The 20,359-nt window shown below is 43.7% G+C and overlaps 1 protein-coding gene across 2 annotated transcripts; it reads left to right on the top strand.

The window, feature by feature from the left end:
• The first annotated feature begins 211 nt into the window (after positions 1-211).
• On the top strand, positions 212-20,276 carry TBC1D20 (TBC1 domain family member 20). Of its 2 annotated transcripts, none has more exons than XM_045529529.1 (8): positions 212-767; positions 10,239-10,424; positions 12,292-12,372; positions 14,694-14,880; positions 15,050-15,151; positions 16,425-16,566; positions 17,517-17,704; positions 17,947-20,276. In XM_045529529.1, exons 2-8 carry the CDS (start codon positions 10,325-10,327, stop codon positions 18,200-18,202), a joined length of 1,056 nt encoding a protein of 351 aa, XP_045385485.1. In that variant the 5' UTR covers positions 212-767; positions 10,239-10,324; the 3' UTR covers positions 18,203-20,276. The 2 variants fall into 2 exon arrangements, with proteins under 2 accessions (XP_045385485.1, XP_045385484.1); XM_045529528.1 differs by lacking the exon at positions 212-767 and adding an exon at positions 1,042-1,254.
• Positions 20,277-20,359: the final 83 nt, after the last annotated feature.

Below are 20,359 nucleotides of genomic sequence, written 5' to 3'. Positions count from 1 at the left end.
AGATAAGGGAAAAAACAAACAAAAAAAGGAAAATGAATTATTAAATTTATAAATGCAGTTTCAAATGTTCAAAGGATTTTAATTAAGTTTATTAATGAGAGCAAAGAAGTGATTGTTACAATTGACTAGATTTATGAATAGAATTGTACATTTGTCAGTTGAAATTAAGGAAGAACTAAGTTTTGAGAGTTCTAATTTTAATAAATTGAATATTAATTTTAGAAATACAGAGTATTTCTTCAGAGTAATCTTTTCTGCTCATGAAAATTCCATGAAGGTCCTTTAAAAAAGGATTTACAAGGTAATGGTGGACCCTGGAACCTGGATTGGACAAGATGGACATGAAACCAGAAGAGGCCAGTAGTAATGGGTTCCATGGGCTGAAGGAGTCAGGGAAGTAGGGGGAAGAGGAGGTCATCGAGCAAGTGGGATCATGGGAACTTCAGCGTGGGGGCCTAGCGTTGGAGATTTGGGAGGCCACGACACTATCAGGAATGTAACGCTGGTACTGGAAAGAAAGGAATGTCATCAGAGACAAGGAGATGAAACACCTGTAAGCCAGAGCGCTATAGTGGATGAGTGGTCACTGTTTCGTACAACTCAAAGGGGACACTGTTTACATAATCCTCTACTTGAATGATGCCCCCTGGCGTTGTGCAGTGCACAACCTGTGGAGCCGTATGCGATGTTGGTACTAAACTCTGAAGTAGCCAAGTTATGAAGACAGGAGTTCGAGTGGTGAGATGAAACAGGAAATGAAGTCCTTGGTAAGCAAAAATAATAGCTCATAATTATGGAGTATGTACTATATGGTTGGTAATGTTCTAAGCACTTTCTCAATAACCTTGTGAGTTCAGTACGTTTGTTATCATCAGTACCATTTTGCATCACAGTCTGCTCTTGAGCACGCTCGCTCGAGAGCGCCACGCTCTCCAGTGCGGATGGAACACTTCAGCGCACCCACGGTGCTCTTTCCCCGGCGGCCCGGAGAGCCGCCGCCCGCCCGGCGTAGGGGGGCGTCACGTGGCTGCGCGGGGCGGGGCTGCCTACGCGCCTGCGTGCCGCGGCCCGACGGAGCCGAGCCTGCCCAGGCAGAGCGGGCGTTGCGTCCCGCGGCCTCAGCCGCGTCTTCTCGCGGCTCCGCCACCAGCCGGGGCTCAGGCCGGGGCCTGGGCCCCCGGGGCATGGCCCTCCGGAGTGCGCAGGGCGATGGCCCCACTTCCAACCGCTGGGACGGCGGCGCCGAGAAGGCAGGTACGGAAGCCGCCGGCCGGGGCGCAGCCGAGCGGCCTGCGCGGACCGCCCGAGGGCCAGGGGACAGCTGTCGGGGAGCGCGCCCGCGGCGGTGGCGGCGCTGGAGGGGGCGGCGGGCTGGGAGGCCCGGGGTACGGGCCAGGGTCGGGACGGCGGGAGAGGAGGAGTCTGAAGGGCCGGGGTCACGGCTGAAGGTGGAGAGGGCCTGGAATTGGGGGATTGGGCGGATGCTGAGCAGACAGGGGAACCCTGGCGGCAGAAGCGCGTCCCCAGAGGGAAGGACTGGGCGGGAGCTCTGCGCTCCGGCCTCGTTACATTTGGGGAGGAGAACTGGGGCTCCCTGAGGACCGAGGCCAGGCCTCGCCCCCCGGGCCTGAAGCTGTCCGGCCACGTCCTCAGGCTCCTGGTGCTGCCTCCCTCCGTTATAAGGCAGGTCTCCCAAACTTCATTCATGTGTCGCCGTCTTGATTTACGCGGTGACTGCGTGCACCTATTTCTTTTAATTACCATGAAAGTCACGCTTTTAAAGTGTACAGTTCAGTGGTTCTTAGTACATTTACCAAGTTGTGCAGCCATCGCCACTGTCTAATTCCAAAAAGAAACCTTTCCCCATTCGCCCGTCCCCACAGCTCCTGGCCACCAGTAATCTCTTTCTCTCTCGATCCTCTGCCACCTATTTTTAATGTTACTTAATTGCCTAAAAAGCGATTCTCTCTATATTGTTTCAGTCTAAACAATAATTTCTATGAAATTAAGATTTTATTGCATAATATGTTCTTGAACATGTTTTTCATACAATAAATACATGACAGTTAAAATTATGAATGTTTACCCTGAACCAAGTGAAAAAATCTTTTTTCCCTTGCGGAAGACTGTTTTCCTCCTTTCCGGTCCTCTGATGTGTAGTGCCCATAACAGAACCAACCAGGTTATTCAATCCACGTATTTAGGTTAGATGAAGCTCCTGGTGTCCCTCTCTTGTTTTTCTGGGCTCATTTTTTGTTTCCCTCTCTGTTCTGTTCTGATACTGGATGGAAGTGGAGCTCACTCCACATACTATTCTCTGGGCCCTTTGGCATTGTAACCCGTTGTTGGTGTTTGTGTGACATCTGTCCTCATGGCATAATAGTGTCTTAAGAGGGATTGGTCTTGTGACATGTTGCAGCTGTGTCTAGGATGCGAGACTTTACCCCCTCCAGTTTCCTTGATTTTGCTTCCCTGGATGAATGGGAAGAATTTAGAGATGAGATTTTCTGTTTTTATTTTGTTTTTATTCATATCAGAGAATTGTTGACAATTGTTAATACCAGAAACCCTCCTATGTAGAGTTTGTGGTCAGATTGGTTTACTCTCCAGACTATTTTTCTCTGTTGTTGGGGTAAAGCATTCTTGCTGGATACCTGCTTATCTTTATGTTTCAGGTAGTTAATGAGTCTCTGCTAATTTGGGTACTGTTTTGTAGAAACTACTAATTAGGACCTCCAAAAATAGAGGCTACTTTTTTTAAAGCATGAATTGAGGTTTATTGAGGAGGGAAAGATAGGATTATAGAGTAAGAGCTAGCTAGATACATTCACCACATAACGGCAAACAGACCTCTTGTCATACTAAAAATGCCTGTTTTGTTTTTAATAGGATTCTTACCCAGACTAAGCTAAGGTTTTCCTCTCCCACTGTCTTTCTCTGGTACAGACGTGAAGTTCAAGCTTAAATTTTTAAGTTAATTTCCAATATCAGGCCAGGGACGGAGGCCCATTCCTGTAATCCTAGCACTCTGGGAGGCCGAGGCGGGTGGATCCTTTGAGCTCAGGAGTTTGAGACCAGCCTGAGCAAGAGCGAGACCCCATCTTTACTAAAAATAGAAAGAAATTAGCTGAACAACTAAAAATGTATAGAAAAAATTAGCTGGGCATGGTGGCGCATGCCTGTAGTCCCAGCTACTTGGGAGGCCGAGGCAGGAGGATTGCTTGAGCCCAGGAGTTTGAGGTTGCTGTGAGCTAGGCTGACGCCATGGCACTCTAGCCCGGGCAACAGAGCGAGACTCTGTCTCAAAAAAAAAATTTTTTTTTTCCAATATCAATATCAGGAGTTCAGGGATGGTGTAGGGGGATGTCTCTCCTTCTCCCTCTGACTGGCTTTTCCATTGTTTTGGGTAAGGCTAACATTGCTTAATTTGAGTTTAACTTCTGTTTAAAGACTGGAAAGCTTTCATGGCATGGAAGCTTAAACTACATAATCAGTATGGAATTTTGTATTCTCACATATGAGTGTGTAGATTACCTAACCTGATCCAAGTTACTAATACTTATTTTGGTGATATGGAAAAACTTTTAGAGGCAGCATAGGTAGTGGTTATCTTTAGTCATTGTCCTTTTCTTGTATATTAAGTTCCCCAAGCCATGTGCTTTTGTACATACCCATTACTCTGAGGAGGGAGAAATCTTTACCCGGGTTCTGTAGCCAGAGCTGGGAGAGATTTAAGATAATAATGGGCTCAGCCATTTTTATCTGAAGTATTAGTTCAGATAAAGTGTCCCCTTATTAAAATAAGCATTTTAGGGAGTTAAGCCCAATCTCTGTCCCCAGGATCCTGTTGTAGTGAGTCTACCTGTTACCATGGCACCCCTCAAATAAAGTCTGCCTTAACGTCTTTAAAAGTAAATGAATAAAAACAAGCATTTTAATGGAGAGTAGACCAAAGTAGTGCTTATCTCATTTCTTTTTACTTTGTTGAATGAATTACTTTTTAGCCATCAGGGATTTATTTATAGCAGGCTTCTTTTGCAGCCAGCTGTAGGACAGTCATTTCATTCCATCATGGTTATGATAGCCAAGACGTCTACTATAAAGGAATTTGGAAGGTATCAGCTTTGGAATATACAGTACATCTCTTATATAAATGGAGCAATAAAGAAATTGGAGAAGAAAGGAATCAGAAGATTAGAATGACATACATGCTACCTCTAGATGAAATGTGAGCTTTTATCCCAAGCCCAGATACAGCATTCTCAAGTCCAGAAATGTGTGTCCTACTCTAAAATCTATATGTAAAATTTATCTCAAAATAAAATAGATAGCATTCATTTTAATCTTTTCTTGAACATCCCAAGAATAGCTCTGTGATTTTTCTCTTTCTCAGATAGCTAGGATGTGTGTGAATTAGTTGTTCAGTGAAGACTCCTCTAACCTTTTCTCCCTCACTGTGTAGTGTAGCAGTTGACCTTTTCTCACTCTGTAATTTATACGTCTCTAGCTTACCTGAGTTTTCTGTTTTCTGTTCCCTTTTTATGTCACAATGAGAGCCTACATTAGGCACAATAAAGTATTTGTGGGGATGGCCTTCCTTATCTGCCACAACATTTAATCACTAGAATATGAGGTCAAGGGAGGTGGTATTGGGACCAGAACAGATAGCAGCAAAAATCCACGTTGGAGCAGCTTCCTACTCTGGGAAGCACTGGTAGCTTTAGAAACAAGCCAAAGAGTCTATAGATCTATTTAGAGTTCTACCGTGAGTATATTCTTAACAGTAGTGTGGGAAAAAACAATGCCATTTACTATAGGCCAGTTTATCCAGGGACACAATAACTAAACTAAATCACTTATTCTATTCTGCACATATTTATTGAGTTCCCACAAAGTGCCAAAAATGAGAAGATAGTAAATTTTGAAATGTGGGATTAAAATAGAGTTGGAAAAGAGTCATAAGAGAAATCAGTATTGGAGGTATGGTTTGAGTTCAGAATTAATTAACATTCTGGCTAATATTTACTAAAACCTCATGGAAATCCAGCTGGTTACAGATAGTGTTCTTTTTCTCAAGATACATACAAGCAGCGGTTTTCCTTTCCCCCAGGTTGCTGAATTACTTGGAAAGAGGGGTAGGGTGTATGTATGTCTAAACAAATTAAGGAAAGTTTTCCATACTCTTAGCAAATAGGTTAAAAAGATTTCTGAACGTTGGCTTCCCTCAAGCTGTATTCAGTATTGCTATTTAAGTGCTCTTAATTTGTGATGTGTGAAAAATGCAAGAGTACTCCCAAGTTAAAAGGAAAAAAATTGGCCAGGTGAGGTGGCTCACACCTGTAATCCCAGCACTTTGGGAGGCCGGGGTGGGAGGATCCCTTGAGGCCAGGAGTTTGAGACCAGCCTGGACAACTTAGCGAGACCCTGTCTTTACAAAAAATGAAAAAAATTAGCCATGCATGGTGACACACACCTGTAGGCCCAATTACTTGGGAGGCTGAGCCAGGAGGATCACTTGAGTCCAGGAGTTTGAGGGTGCAGTGAACTATGACGACACCACTGCTCTCTAGCCTGGGCAACAGAGTGAGATGCTATCTAAAAAAAAAATTTAAATATCTGTTAGTTTTTTTCCTCTGTTGGAAATTAATTCAATTCCTGCTCATATTTTGGCTCAGCCTATGTTATATAAACAGTCTTTTCTTTCCTGCACATCTGTGACCACTCTTTGAAAACATAAAAACCCATTTTCCAAAGGATGCCCTTAAGCCCAAAGGAAAATCCCTCCCTGTCTTCCTGTTAAGTGCAGGATGAAACCCAGACTCTTTTACTAGCCTCATTTACTGCAGTCCTTCCTGCTTCTGTTCTCTCTCTTTACCTAACACTCCAGCTTCACAGAACTCTGTGTTTTCTAGATGTGGCATTTCTTTCATGTGACAAGGTCTTTGCACATACTGTTTTCTCTGCCTGAAACGCTTTCCCTTCAACACACACTTCCCTCTGGCAGAGTTTTCTTTAAGAAGGGGTACCAGAATATATTCTTGGTAAAGGCTTTCCTGACTGCCTTAGAAGTTGTCATTCTTTTTCTTTTCTTTTTTTTTTTTTTTGAGACAGAGTTTCACTTTGTCACCCCAGGTAGAGTGCAGTAGTGTCATCATAGCTTACTGCACCCTCAAACTCCTGAATTCAAACGATCCTCCTGCCTCAGACACCTGAGTAGCTGGGACTACAGGCGTGTGCCATGACACCCAACTAATTTTTTCTACAATATTTTTGGTAAAGACAGGGTCTCACTCTTGCTCAGGCTGATCTCAAACTCCTGACCTCAAGCAATCCTCCCGCCTCGGCCTCCCAGAGTGCTAGGATTACAAGTGTGAGCCACTGCACCTGGCCTCATTCTTTCCTCTGGATTTTCATAATCCTTCATGATTTAATTATAAAATAATGATTGTTTGTGTCCCTCCCTACTCTGAGACCCTCAAGGGCTAGGAGAGAGCTACTCAGTTTTTTATCCCCAGAACAGTGTTTGGTACAAGTAGCCACTCATTAAATTGATGGACCAATGAATGAATGATGGGTGGCAAATGGGCAGGTGGATGGATGGAAGGACAGACCTGAGCCAAGAGCTTGGCACACCTAATAAACATTTTAGTTAGGTGCTATGCTGACAGAGGGAATTGGGAGCTTGATTTTTCATGCTGTCTACGTAATCATTTAATTTGTCATCCAAACTGGGACATTTTTGAGAGTGCATAGAGTAGGAAGAAGGGTTTGCTAGAACAATTATGCTAGGACTATAGGTGTAAACCAGGAAGATCTTAGAGAGATGAGAACAAAGGGCCACCCTACTAGGTTACCAGGGAAAACAACAACAGTCTAGCCAGGAGGACAGGTTTACCTGGGTGAAAAGTCACTTGTGTTGTTTTCCTGTCTGCATCTCAAATTGCATGTGACTCCAAAGCTGTTGGCGTTGGTGCCTGTGTTCTTATGGTTTGTATGTCACACCTCTCATAGGTAGATCACCAGGGCTGTTAGTACCAACTTTCACTTGTGTTAATAATGTGCAGCTTTGTCATGGAAACAGTTTGTAGACTGTTGTCTCAGGATAGAACATTGCTGAGGAAAGCTGCTTTGTGTCCCTTCTAAAACCTGATATGTTGTCTGATGTGAGACCCTCTAAAGCTTAACCTCCCTCTGGTATTATCTTCCACTTTACATTGACTCCACTGCCTTGCACCTAGTATATACTACGTAAATATTTTTTAATAAGTTTATTTACTGTCAAATGAAAAGGCTGTATGTTGCTATTTTCCAGCCTTTCTTTCATTCTATACCCTTCTTTCCAGCCCTTCTCTTTGCCTTCTTTTTTTTGTTGTGTACACATTTTATTGTTACAAAACAACCTGTACACTTTTAAAAGTTAAAGCTGAGCATCATCTTTCCTTTCCCTGTAACAAAAAAACAGAAAATTCAATTCTAAATAAGATCCTACAGGTTCTGCTGATTGTCCCATCAAGTGGTAGGGTTCAAGTCAACGTTAGAGAATTATTTTTTAAATGTCTTCTTAAATTGCAAGGATGTCTGTTGAACATCAAAAACAACAAGCATGCCAAAGAAGACATGTCAAAATACCCACTTAACCCACCCAAATATCTCAAGCCAACCCTTTGCTCACCTTCCATAACCCTTTTTTTAAAGTTTTTTTTTCCCTTCCTCTTAGCACATCTAGGGCAAATAATAAATAAATAAAGGGTTGGTTTTGTTTTTTTTTTTTTCATATTTTAAACAAGAAAGAGTAGACAGGTATATGTTGGTAAATGCTAACTGTCTATATTCACATAGAGATATAGTGTACTCTCATAGCCCAATATATAGAGAAAAGAGCAAAAAACCTAGAATTCTATGCACTACTCTACAGGGGCCTAGCACTCTCCAGCTTCCAGCAGAGTGAAGGGAACACGTTTTTCTTTTTCCCCACAGAGCTTGCTGGTGTCGATTCCATACAGTTTTGCTTCTTTCCCTTTCTATGGTGCACTTCTCAGGCTAGGCTGACCTTGACCTGCTACAGTCTCTTTGAGCTCTTGGCCTTTATTGTCTGCACACCTTTTTTTGGCAATTATATATAGTATACTGCCTTGTGACATTTTGTGTTGTCTTGTTTAACTTTTCTTGTGTTTTTGGCTTATTTTCAGAGTGGTACAGGCAACCAGAAAGAATCTAAATACAGGCATCATCCATTTAACTTCAGCAAGCTATTCCTGAAAGTAGATATTCTTCATGAAAATGCTGAGAGCCTGTTACTCCATTATTTTAAATAGAAAGATTATTATATGATAGATGTCAACCACAAGCTCCCAACCAATTTCCTAAAAAAGTAATTTATTTATTTATTTTTTTAAGGCTAATCAAGTGAAGCAATGGGAGTGGAGAAGGAACAAAGGAATCTGTAACTGGTTGTGATCAATTAGTTGTAAACACCACTGCTCTCAGACCAGCCCTAAAAAGTAATTTAAACAAAATAACATGCGTGTGAATAACAGACTATCACATAAGGACGAAAGATGCTTAAAACATTACTTCTTTTTTTTTTTTTTTTTTTATTGAGACAGAGTCTCGCTCTGTTGGCCAAGCTAGAGTGAGTGCCGTGGCGTCTGCCTAGCTCACAGCAACCTCAAACTCCTGGGCTTAAGCGATCCTCCTGCCTCAGCCTCCCGAGTAGCTGGGACTACAGGCATGCGCCACCATGCCCAGCTAATTTTTTCTATATATATTTTTAGTTGTCCAGATAATTTCTTTCTATTTTAAGTAGAGATGGGGGTCTCACTCTTGCTCAGGCTGGTCTCAACGAGCGATCCACCCACCTTGGCCTCCCAGAGTGCTAGGATTACAGGCGTGAGCCACCGAGCCCGGCCTAAAACATTACTTCTTGATCACTAGTAATTAATATGGTTGTTAAGAAACAGTGCTTTTATGTGCAGTAATGGCCTATCTTACCAGCCACACTGCAAAGCATGTACCCTTTGACACTCTTTTTTTTTTAACTCCCCTTGGCCTAGCTGAGATGACACTCTGCTTTTGAGAATATCTCTATGCCATGTTATTCTGATGTTTTACCAGTTGCATTAGCATGTAGCTGGAGACTTTTCTATGTGGTTTTGTTTTCAGTGTAGTATTAAGTTTTGGTGATACACGTTTACACTTTTCTTATATAAACAGCAGCAAAATTATTAGTAAGAGATACACATGCTCTGTGAAGTTTGGGTATTAAGCATGAATACACATTCTTTTAGGAAAACATTGACACTAATTGCTAGATACGCCTGAATTTACTGAACATTTATTATAATTGTAATTCCTTGCTTGTAACTTACACAGTATATCAGAAACACCAGAATAACATAAAGATACTTTCAAAAGCAGAATGTCATCTCAGCTGGGCCAAGGGGGAGTTAAAAAAAAAAAAAAGAGTGTCAAAGGGTACTTGGTTTTCAGTGAGGCTGGTAAGAGAGGCCGATACCGCACACGAAGCTCCTCAGTGCTTTGCACATTCTGTGCTAATCAAATATCTGTAGGTTGATTTTAAAAATCGGAGCTGTCTCAGAGATTTAGTTTTCAGTAAATATCTACTGTGTACTGTGGTAACTATCCTGACAAGAGGGTGTCAATCCAGAAGCCCAGAAAGGTGAAGTAATCTGCCCAAGGTTGTAGACTAGGTAAGTGGCAGACCCAGGATGTGAACCAGGATCTGTCTGATTTTAATATGTCCCTTTTTTCACATCGTTTTTTTTTGTTTGTTTGTTTAAAAAAAAAACATATCGTGGCTGGTGCGATGGTAGTGGGTTATCAGAACTTACTAACATTACTGTCACTAAAGTTAGTATACAACCCCCGACTGTTAAATTTGACTGGCTTTTTAAAAAACAAAAACATATTGTTCCTGGTCTGTGCCTGTGGTCTTTGGTTTAGACCTGTAGAAGGAGATTGTCTTTTTAAAAATAGGTTATTTAAAATCTATTTTATAATTAGTTCTCCACCCCTTTCCCCCATGAGGTTTGGTGGACTGGGCCTGAAATGACTAGTGCATCTGGCTGTGGACTTCATGCCTGCAGGTGCTCTCAGAGCTGGCTTTCTGAAAGGAGATACTTACCTGTACCTCAAACCAAAAAGGGGAATGAGCTCTAAGCAGAAAACATACATGTGCTGAATGTGTGCCTAATGCTTCTCCCTACCTTTTGTTCCAGACTTCAATGCCAAAAGGAAAAAGAAAGTGACAGAGATACACCAAGCTCTGAATAGTGATCCTACTGATGTGGCTGCCCTCAGACGCATGGCTATCAGTGAGGGGGGGCTCCTGACAGACGAGATCAGAAGAAAAGTATGGCCCGAGCTCCTCAATGTCAACGCCAGTGAGCCACCTCCTATATCAGGTAACAAAGTGAAGATGGGGTTGGGGGAGAGCTTATCTAAGGGACAGGAAGAAAAGAATTTCAGGATCTTAGACTTTTGTGCTCATTTCAAACCAAGAGTAGATGAGTAAATCTAAAGCATTTTAGGAAATGCTTGGGCGCACTCTGAAAATAAGGCCCAAACTGATAAGTAGAATTTTATTAAAAAATGGAATGAGCTTGTATTAGGAATTAAAATATTGGCTAGATAGGGGAGATTATTAAAAGTTCATATTCTGGTCTAGATTCACTTGATTGGAGGTGGGTTGTGGGAATCTACATTTTAACAAGCATCCCAGCTGATTCTGGTGCACATGAACTACATTTTGAGGAACACTGGACTATGGGGAGAGAGAATACCTTTATGGCCCTTAAAAAAACAACAAGAAGCTAGGTGCGGTGGCTTATACCTGCAGTCCCAGGTATTTGGGATACTGAGGTGGGACGATTGCTTGAGCCCAGGAGTTCGAGGCCAGCCTGGGCAACATGGCAAGACTCTGTCTCTAAAAAATAAAATTATATTTAAAAAAATTTATTTCTTCAGATAGGAGTTCCAGAAAAAAACTTTTTTGAAAACCTTTTTATTGGGAAAAACTTTGATCCTTTGGAGTTCTGAAGTTCTGTAATTCTGTGAAAAGCTGTTACCTAACTAATTTGCAAGGCACAAATAGTAGAAGGAGTTCCTTGGAGTGCAGTTCAAAATAAAGAAGAAAGTAGAATAGAACAGTGAATCCACTTTGTTGTTCGTTCACTTAATTCATTTACTTTATTGCTTTCCTGCTATCGTGGCAAAATGCCTAGTGCCAAGGATTCTTTCATTCATTTGGTAAATATTATTTGTGCTTTAGTTGCGTGCCAGGTACGGGAGATGATTAAAACAAGACCTCTGCCACTGAAAAGTTCACAATGTCATGGTGCCGCTGAGTAGGTGTAGAGTTGCCGCTTGTTATTGTCCTTAGAACCGGCTGTCTCAGAGCAGTCAGCTTTTTGTTGGAAGGCAAAGCATTCCCATATTCATACTCTCAATCCTGAGACGATGTTCTTCTATCAGATTCCTTACTGCCCATGTCTTTTTTAAGATGAAGTCTGTGTATGAGGAGCACAGGCTCCTCTGATAGCTTTAGATTTGGGTTGTGAGGGAAATGTATGCTTATTATATAGCAGTTGGTTTGGCTTCAGGAAAACATATGCTCGTTACATATATAACAGCTAGAGACTGCCTCCTTACTTTCACACCGTATTGGGCTTATCAGCCGAACACAAGTATCGTCTCCTGTTTACAGTGTCTTAGATTACAGGGTCAAGAGATGTTAGGTTCTTTTTTATATGACTCTGTCTTAATATTCTTTTCTGAACTGGTCAGTGCTCCCACAATTTTACAGATGTTAGGATTTTTTTCAGTGGTCTGTGGTTTCCATGTTCATGATTTTATTTTATTTTATTTTTTATTTTATTATTTTATTTTTCTCCACACGTTCTAATATTTGATTCTTGTAGCAACCCGAGAGGTAGATATGGGAAGCTACGTTTTGCAGCTGTAGACATTGACATTCGGGGCAGTTCCCCAGCGATGCACAGTCACAGCCTCATTAGGCCCCTGGTCTGTGCTGTTCTCCCCACCTCACCGCATTGCCTCTGGGCAGCCTGTCCCCTCCTCTTACGATCATCGTGACTTGCAGGAACCAGCATGTGTTTAGGGATTTCTTTCCAGATGTTGTATCTTGAGTCATGTCCTCTTCAGGAAAAAGCTGACATGGATCCCCAGGCCGTCGATGTCATCCCAGAACGTTTGCTTCCGATCTGGCTTCTCAGACATTCCTGGAGTAACATATTCCTTTTCTTCCAATAGGGAAGGACCTACGCCAGATGAGCAAGGACTACCAGCAAGTGCTGCTGGATGTCAGGCGGTCTTTACGGCGGTTCCCTCCTGGTGAGAAGCTCTCCTAGTTTTGCTGTATTTGGAATGAGACTTTCTGTCCCACACGCGCTTTCGTGTGGTGATGCTTGCCAGGCCTGGGAAATTTTCATCCCAGCATGCAGTGTGACCTAATATGCAGGACCCGCCTCCTCTGGGCCTCTAGTACTCCCGATTTGCTGAGTCATTCTTTTGTTATCTGGTCACTGTCAGACCCCCACTGTGAAAGCCTGAACCAAAGATAACTTCTCTTGGCCTATAGGTGGTGAATGAGAGAAGAGGTTTTTTGGTTTTGGTTTTTCTTTAAGCCGCAGAAGGGAGTTCATAGGGATTGTTAGAGCCATCAGTTGACTTTAGAGAGCAGACTGGTTTGTAATTGGGCACTAACAAGAACTATTAATATCTTCATTAAAATAGGTTTATAAATAGTGATACCTTGCATATACATATATAGGGTCCCTTGGACTGGAAAGGAGGCCATTCCTCACATGTTTAAAGAATGTGTTCCTAAAATTGCCTCCCCATTCCCAGGAAGAAAGAGAAGACTGACTATTTCCATTTTCACAATGAAGGAAACTGGGCAACAGACTTCACCTGTACGATCTATTTCTCTTCCCCTGGCAACTCCACCTTTTGGTCTGTGAAGAGAGGAGAATTGTTAAAGGAAATGAGCACCTCTAAACCTGTTGCTTCACGCCTGTGAAACCATGCCCTGGGTTAGACTTGCCTGGTGAGGGGCCTTCTTTCCTGCTTGATCCTTGCTCCCTGGAGAGGCTCTTGTGATTCCCAGTAGTTTGCCAACTTGGTTTTGATAAAAACATACCATGGTCTGGTCCCTTTTTGCAATCCTGCTGGTTTGGAAGACATCACACAAGACAGATACCTCCCATTTTTTTCCTTAGGTAACCAGTTTTCCCCCTGAACCTTTTATTCCTCTTCCATTTATGTAAAGTCCGTGATATCCTTTCTATAGGCTGAACTTTCCATGTGGCCTCATATTCTTTTCCCATTCATATTCTTCTGGGCTTGGTTGACCACTCTTACAGTGAAAATTCAAACAAGGTTTATTTTTTACTTTCACTACTTTCTTTTCCTTTTTTTTTGGTTTGTTTTTTGAGACAGAGTCTCGTACTCTGTTGCCCGGGCTAGAGTGCAGTGGCGTTATCACAGCTCACTGCAACCTCAAACTCCTGGGCTCAAGCCATCCTCCTGTCTCAGTCTCCCAAGTAGCTAGAACAATGGGCGTGCACCATCCTGGCTGGCTAATTTTATTTTTTGTAGATAGTGGGTCTCGTGTTGCCCAGGCTGGTCTTGAACTCCTGGCCTTGAGCTATTCTCCCACTTTGGCCTTCCAAAGTGCTGGGATTACAGGCATAAGCCACTGTGTCTGGCAAATTTTTTATTTTTGTATAATTTTCATACTTACCAAAAAGTTGTAAAAATATACAAAGAATTCCCCAGATACCTTTTACACAGATTTCCTTGTGTGTTAACATTTTACTATATCTGCTGCTCTCTTTCTTTTTCCATACACACATATATAGATTTTTTTTCTGAACTATTTAGTAATAAATTGGCACCCTTTTGCCCCCTAAAAATAAGGCTCTTACATAATGACAGTACACTTAGTAAAATCAGTAACATTGAAAAATACTGTTATATAATTAATTTACACATTTTATTCAGATTTCACCACTTATCCTAGTAGTGTCCTTTATAGGAAAAGAAAATACAAATTCATACATTTCTCATTTAATCATCATATCTCTTTAGCCTCCTTTAATCTGAAACAGTTCCTTTGTATTTTATGACAGGCCAGTTTTGTTAAATTTCCCTTTCTTTGGGATTATCTGGTATTTCCTTATTAGGAGATTCAGGTTTATGCACTGTTTTGTTTTTATTTTTAAAGCCAGTCAAATTTAGCAGTGGGGGGTTGAATACCAGGCCACCACCATCGGACCAGCCAATGCACTGTTGATAGAAATTCCACAGACATGATGCTGAGCTCTTGTCGTTGTGTCGCGTGAGGAGGCGTGTGCTGCCCAAACTCTGTGTTACCAGCAATAGTAACTGTGATGACTTGGTTATCACTGTGATGGCTTGGTCAAGTTGGTGTCTCCAGGTGCCCCCACTGTTTTGTTGGTGGCTGGCTCCTTCCCGTGTGCCACGTGGTTATCAACAGTGTGTAGATCTTGATAGGTGTTGCCAAATGATTTGTAATTCATTTTCTTACGTTGAACACTATCTTTGAAAATCCGTTGCTGGCTTTCTTCCTAACCTTGTTACTAGGCTGCTTGCCATGTTCAAATGCGTCTTCTCTCCCCTCCTTTCCCCAGGCATGCCAGAAGAACAGAGAGAAGGGCTCCAGGAAGAACTGATCGACATCATCCTCCTCATCTTGGAGCGCAACCCGCAGCTGCACTACTACCAGGGCTACCATGACATCGTGGTCACATTTCTGCTGGTGGTAGGCGAGAGGCTGGCAACATCCCTGGTAGAAAAATTATCTACCCACCACCTCAGGTACCAGTGCAGAGGGATGTAAGAGGATGGGTATCACTCCTTAAGCCTCCCTGGGATACCTCTCAGCCCATTTTCTAGTCAGTTTTTTCAATAGTCTGAGCCTACTTCACCCTCCAGCCTTGACTTAAGTGTTTGGTCTGACCAATCTCATTGAATTGTCTCCCTCCAGGGATTTTATGGATCCAACAATGGACAACACCAAGCATATATTAAACTATCTGATGCCCATCATTGACCGAGTGAATCCAGAACTCCATGACTTCATGCAGAGGTATGTATGTGTCTACATTTATGTGTACACACATGTACACACCCCTACACTTTACACTGTCTCCGAGCTTTTATTTCTTCCTCACAAGTCTAGCTCAATTGTATTACCATCTTATGTGGATTAGTGTTAAGTTCTTCCAAGTTGTTCTTTCTAGTCACCAGTGATCTGGATAATTCAGTTCTGTACAGTCTTGGAGCACTTTTTGGGTGCTGTGCTCTTTGGGGGATACAAGGATGACACATAGCCATACCTTGAGGCGTTTACATCGGGTGGAAGAGGTGGCTAAGGTAAGTATGCCAGGGTAGACTTTGAGGTTGTTGCCACAGAGAGGTACAGAGTCCTGTGGGATCTAGAGGCGAGAAGGACAAGGTCATCTGTGGGTTGTTTTGTTTCCCAAGTACCAAAGAGAAGAAATATTTCTTTGCAAATCTCATGTGGCTTTTTTTTTTCTCCTCTGTTTAGTTGGAAATGTATTCTTGCCTCACTTTTTTTTTTTTTTTTTTTAAATAATGGCTATGGCTTAAGACATTTCAGGGCTGGGCGCAGTGGCTCACGCCTGTAATCCTAGCACTCTGGGAGGCCAAGGCCGGTGGATCACTCGAGGTCAGGAGTTCGAGACCAGCCTGAGCAAGAGCGAGACCCCGTCTCTACTAAAAATAGAAAAAAATTATCTGGCCAACTAAAAATATATATAGAAAAAATTAGCCGGGCATGGTGGCGCATGCCTGTAGTCCCAGCTACTCGAGAGGCTGAGGCAGGAGGATTGCTTAAGCCCAGGAGTTTGAGGTTGCTGTGAGCTAGGCTGACACCACGGCACTCACTCTAGCCCGGGCAACAAAGCGAGACTCAGTCTCAAAAAAAAAAAAAAAGACATTTCCGTAGTCTCATGTTAACTGAAAAATTAACAAAGTCATGTTTTCAAGCCTGGGAATTTGTGCCTGTGCCCCTAAAAAGGGTAAGTCTTTCTCAGAAGGAAAATCATAGTTCTTTGAAAACAACTGCTTCTCATTCCTGTCACTGACATATGTTGGCCATTAGGAGAGCACCCAGTGAGACAAGGCAGCCAGGACCCTGTGTGGTAGTAGAGTCATGGACATTTTAAAGAGTTTGTATTTTGTGAGGAGAAGGTACCGAATTCCCACGTGGCCGAGGTTTTCAGAAAGCATGTTTCCCAGATGCTTCCTTCTCACCAGCACTGAGGACAAAGAAGGCCCAGAGCGAGGGCAGGGGTGACCAGCAGGGAACCTAACGTCTGGATTTCCTTTGCTCCTAGTGCTGAGGTGGGGACCATCTTTGCCCTCAGCTGGCTCATCACCTGGTTTGGGCATGTCCTGTCTGACTTCAGGCACGTCGTGCGGTTATATGACTTCTTCCTGGCCTGCCACCCCCTGATGCCCATTTACTTTGCAGCTGTGGTAGGTACAGGCCATGAGCCAGCAATTAGGCTCACTATCACCTGTCCCAGCTTGGCTGTTATCCCTGCAGGGAAACCTGGTGACTATAGAAAGAGACAAAGACAACATTTCCCAGTCTAGTGTCCCTGGACACCGTTCTGGGCAATGTTAAGGGGATGTCATGAAAAAAAAATAAGTTGGGAAATGCTGGTTAAAGTTTAAGAGTTAAACACATTTATTTGCTGTATGACTTTTCTGAACCTTTAAAATGCTAATGTGCATTGTGAATTGTCTGGGTTCCTGTTGACATCTGGAAGATGTTCAGCTGATGAACACAGTTTGGGAAGCAGTCACTAGTACAAACTGTTTAAGAAAAGAAGAGACCTAGTGTTACGATGGAAAAGTGAGGTGGCTTGTGGTAGAGGTTACGGGCTCCAGTTATTCCAAGGGCCTGAATGAGGGGGTAAAGGTGGAGACTCAGGAAGTTCGTCACTGGTCACTGGTCCTTTCCGCAGCTGTTTGTTTGTTTGTGGACCAGCAGTCAGAAGGAAGATGTTGAAAGGGAGTGAGACCATTCTTCCTACAATTTTGAACTATTTCTTCTGTGCCAGAGCTCCAGGAATCTCCGAATAATCCCTCTCCTTTTCTTACTCCTAAAAGAATCACTTTCATTTCTTTCAAGACTTTGAGAGACATCTGAGCAAATGTGCCTGGAAGGACTTAGATCAGAATGTGTCAGCCTTTCACGTCATGGGGTGGAAGTTTGCCTCTAGCAGGAAGGGCCAGGCAGGAGGAAGAGCTCTGAGGATCTGTACCTTATTACTTCCTCAGTGGATGCAAGAGTTTGTTGAGCATTTGGGCTGAGCCCTGCCTGTTACCAATTTAAATTCATCTCTAAGGAGAACAGAGTGGGAGTGGCCCATGCCCTGTGTGCCTCTTCTCTGATGCGAGGCCTTCCTCCCCACCTGCAGATCGTTTTGCATCGTGAGCAGGAAGTCCTGGACTGTGACTGTGACATGGCCTCGGTTCACCACCTGTTGTCCCAGATCCCTCAGGACCTGCCCTACGAGACGCTGATCAGCAGAGCAGGAGACCTCTTTGTTCAGTTTCCCCCATCCGAACTTGCTCGGGCGGCAGCTGCCCAGCAGCAAGCTGAGAGGTGAGGCTGGGGCACTGGTTGTCAATGAGCAGAAGTGAGGTGGGGACCCTGGTGGGGCACGAGGGTAAAGGCATGTTCCAGAGACCTAAGCCTAGGCCAGTGGAATCCCCGCTGTGGACTCATTGGTCTTTATCAAGACAAGCTTTCTCAGCAATAGTTAGCTCTACCGTGAGCCTATTTAGTGTAGTTTTTCTTTCCTTCTCGTCTTTTATACCATTTTCTTCTGTCTCCTTCCCCGGTAGAACCGCAGCCTCTACCTTCAAGGACTTTGAGTTGGCATCAGCCCAGCAGAGGCCTGACATGGTGCTGCGGCAGCGGTTTCGGGGACTTCTGCGGTCTGAGGATCGAACAAAAGATGTCCTGACCAAACCAAGGACCAACCGCTTTGTGAAACTGGCAGTGATGGGGCTGACAGTGGCGCTTGGAGCAGCTGCCCTGGCCGTGGTGAAAAGTGCCCTGGAGTGGGCCCCGAAGTTTCAGCTGCAGCTGTTTCCCTGAAAGCCAGAGAAGACACATTACATTACATTAAGGTCTCACCCTTCCATGGAAGGATTGGGAGGAGGTGGAATTTCCTTTATTAAAAGGGTTTCTGTCAAAGGTTTTCTATTTCTGCCACCCTTCCCTGGCTGTCCATGTTTGCCTTTGCTTCAGAGGCCAAGAGCAGAGCCTGCCTGACACCAAGGGCACTTGGGGGCCTGGACACAGAACTCGATTATTCCCCTCCCAGTGGGCTTCTGAGTGGACTGTCTGCCGCCTCCCCTTGTGTTGGAGAAAATGGGTTTCTTTAGCTCCCAGCTGCCTTTGGAACCTGCTGGGCCAGGGCTCCCCTGGTGACTGGGGAACCTCCTGGCCTCCCAGTAGAAAGTCCACTGGACTATGGAATGCCCTCCTCGCCGCCCCGTTCTGTCTGTTTCATGTGGACTAAGAAGCTAGGGGCTGCCACTGCAGAAGCCGGGCTTTGGAATGAAAACAAGATGGCAGAGGACTCTAGCCTGGGAACACGATTGGCCTCTCTTACGAGCGGCTCCATTAGCTGGTCAGAAATCAGAGAGACAGATGTGAACTAGGTTGCCAGTTAAATCCTACCTATGTGTAGCCTAGAAATTGCATGGGCATTTCCAGTCAAGCAGGAGGGAATGTTGGTTTTTAGGTCCTGGACCTAGACTGGTTTTGCCTGCCTTTTTTTCCTTCCTATTCTCTTCCTATTCTTTCACATTGCTTATAAAAGATACTTTTATTACTATTTTTAGAATTATATACACCCAACATGTAAAGTATCCTCATTTTAAAAATAATAGTTCCTTCATGGAAAAAAGTTCTCATCAGAAGGATGAGCTTCTAAGATCCTGAAGTTTACTTTCTCCTCAATTGTTAAACATTTTGCTTTAGCCAGAGTTACTATTTGTAAAGAGCCCTGCGCTTCCAAAATGCCCACTTTCTGACTGGCTTTCCTTCCTTCCAGTTTTCCTCGAATCGCCCTCCTACTCACAAATAGGTACCCACTCACTACCTTGGTATTGTTTTTTGAGTCTGGTTTATCTCCTCAACTGCTGGTCTCTCCCACCTGGTTGGAAATGTCACTAGAATCTTGCTGGCACCCAGAAAGGGACAAACTATAGCCTGAAGGGCTTGGCAGGAACCTGGAACAGCTGGCCCCCTACCCCAAGCTTCCCCAAGGACTCTCTGGGCCTCAAGGAGCATGGGTGACTACTTGTTCTTCTGGGACAGCTTTCCTGTAAGCAAAGCCAGCGCTTTTTGCAATCAACTCTGGCTTGGAAAAAAGTGCCTTTTGCTGCTTTAAAGAATTTGGGTATATAGTGAAGCAGCCACGTACTTTTGTTTTCCTGGTCTTTCCTGGGCACTGTTCTCTCTTGGCAGGTGTTTCCTTGAAGTGAACATGCCAGAAGCACTCCACCCACCATGTCCAGACCTCCACATCCTCCCACATGCCGCTGCGTGCAGGGTGGAGGCGTTCCACATGCCAGGCTGCCAGCAAACCCAGAGCAGTTAGGGGGTGTCTGCGCTGAGTTACAGTAAGCACTTTAAAACCAAAAAAAGCTCAAAGTGATGGTCCATTCTCAAGGCAAAGCCCCACCTGGGCTGAATGTGATGTAGATGGATTAGTTTAGTTTAGAAAGTGATGAACTCGTCGGGACAAAGGAAGTTCTTGCAGGATCCAGAGGTGGTGATGTGAATGTTCTGTGGTCTCCCACAGCAGGTTTGTCCTCTTGTCACCATTTCAGTGGGCAGCAGCATCTGCCCCTCCTGCCACAGCACTCAAACCTGTTTATAAATACTGACGGAATTGATGGGAAGGAGGAAAGGAGATGCATGTGACGGGTCCCAAGGCCATAGCGTTTTGGGTCCCAGGAAGCAAGTGGCATTTGCTTATCTTGTGGCTTAAGAAGGAAAAGTTTGTTTTATAGCTTTGCTGACGCTAGGATTCTCCCCTGCCATTGAGAAGAAAGCATTATTTACTTACCTTCAGGTGGTTTACTTATTCTGTAAAGAATATGTGTAAATATTTTGTACAGAGCCCTGTATAAAATAAACAGCCATATGTGGTTACTGATCACCTCTTCCATCATTCTGTCCTTGGCCACCACTTTTTGGGAGTGGACTCTGGTCTTAGACACCTGGCCTGGAGGCTTCCCA

Source organism: Lemur catta, chromosome 17 (genome assembly GCF_020740605.2).
Source record: "Lemur catta isolate mLemCat1 chromosome 17, mLemCat1.pri, whole genome shotgun sequence".
NCBI classification, from domain to species: Eukaryota; Metazoa; Chordata; class Mammalia; order Primates; family Lemuridae; genus Lemur; species Lemur catta.
The sequence above is the reverse complement of the archived record's forward strand: the minus strand, read 5'-3'. Positions and strand labels throughout refer to the sequence as shown.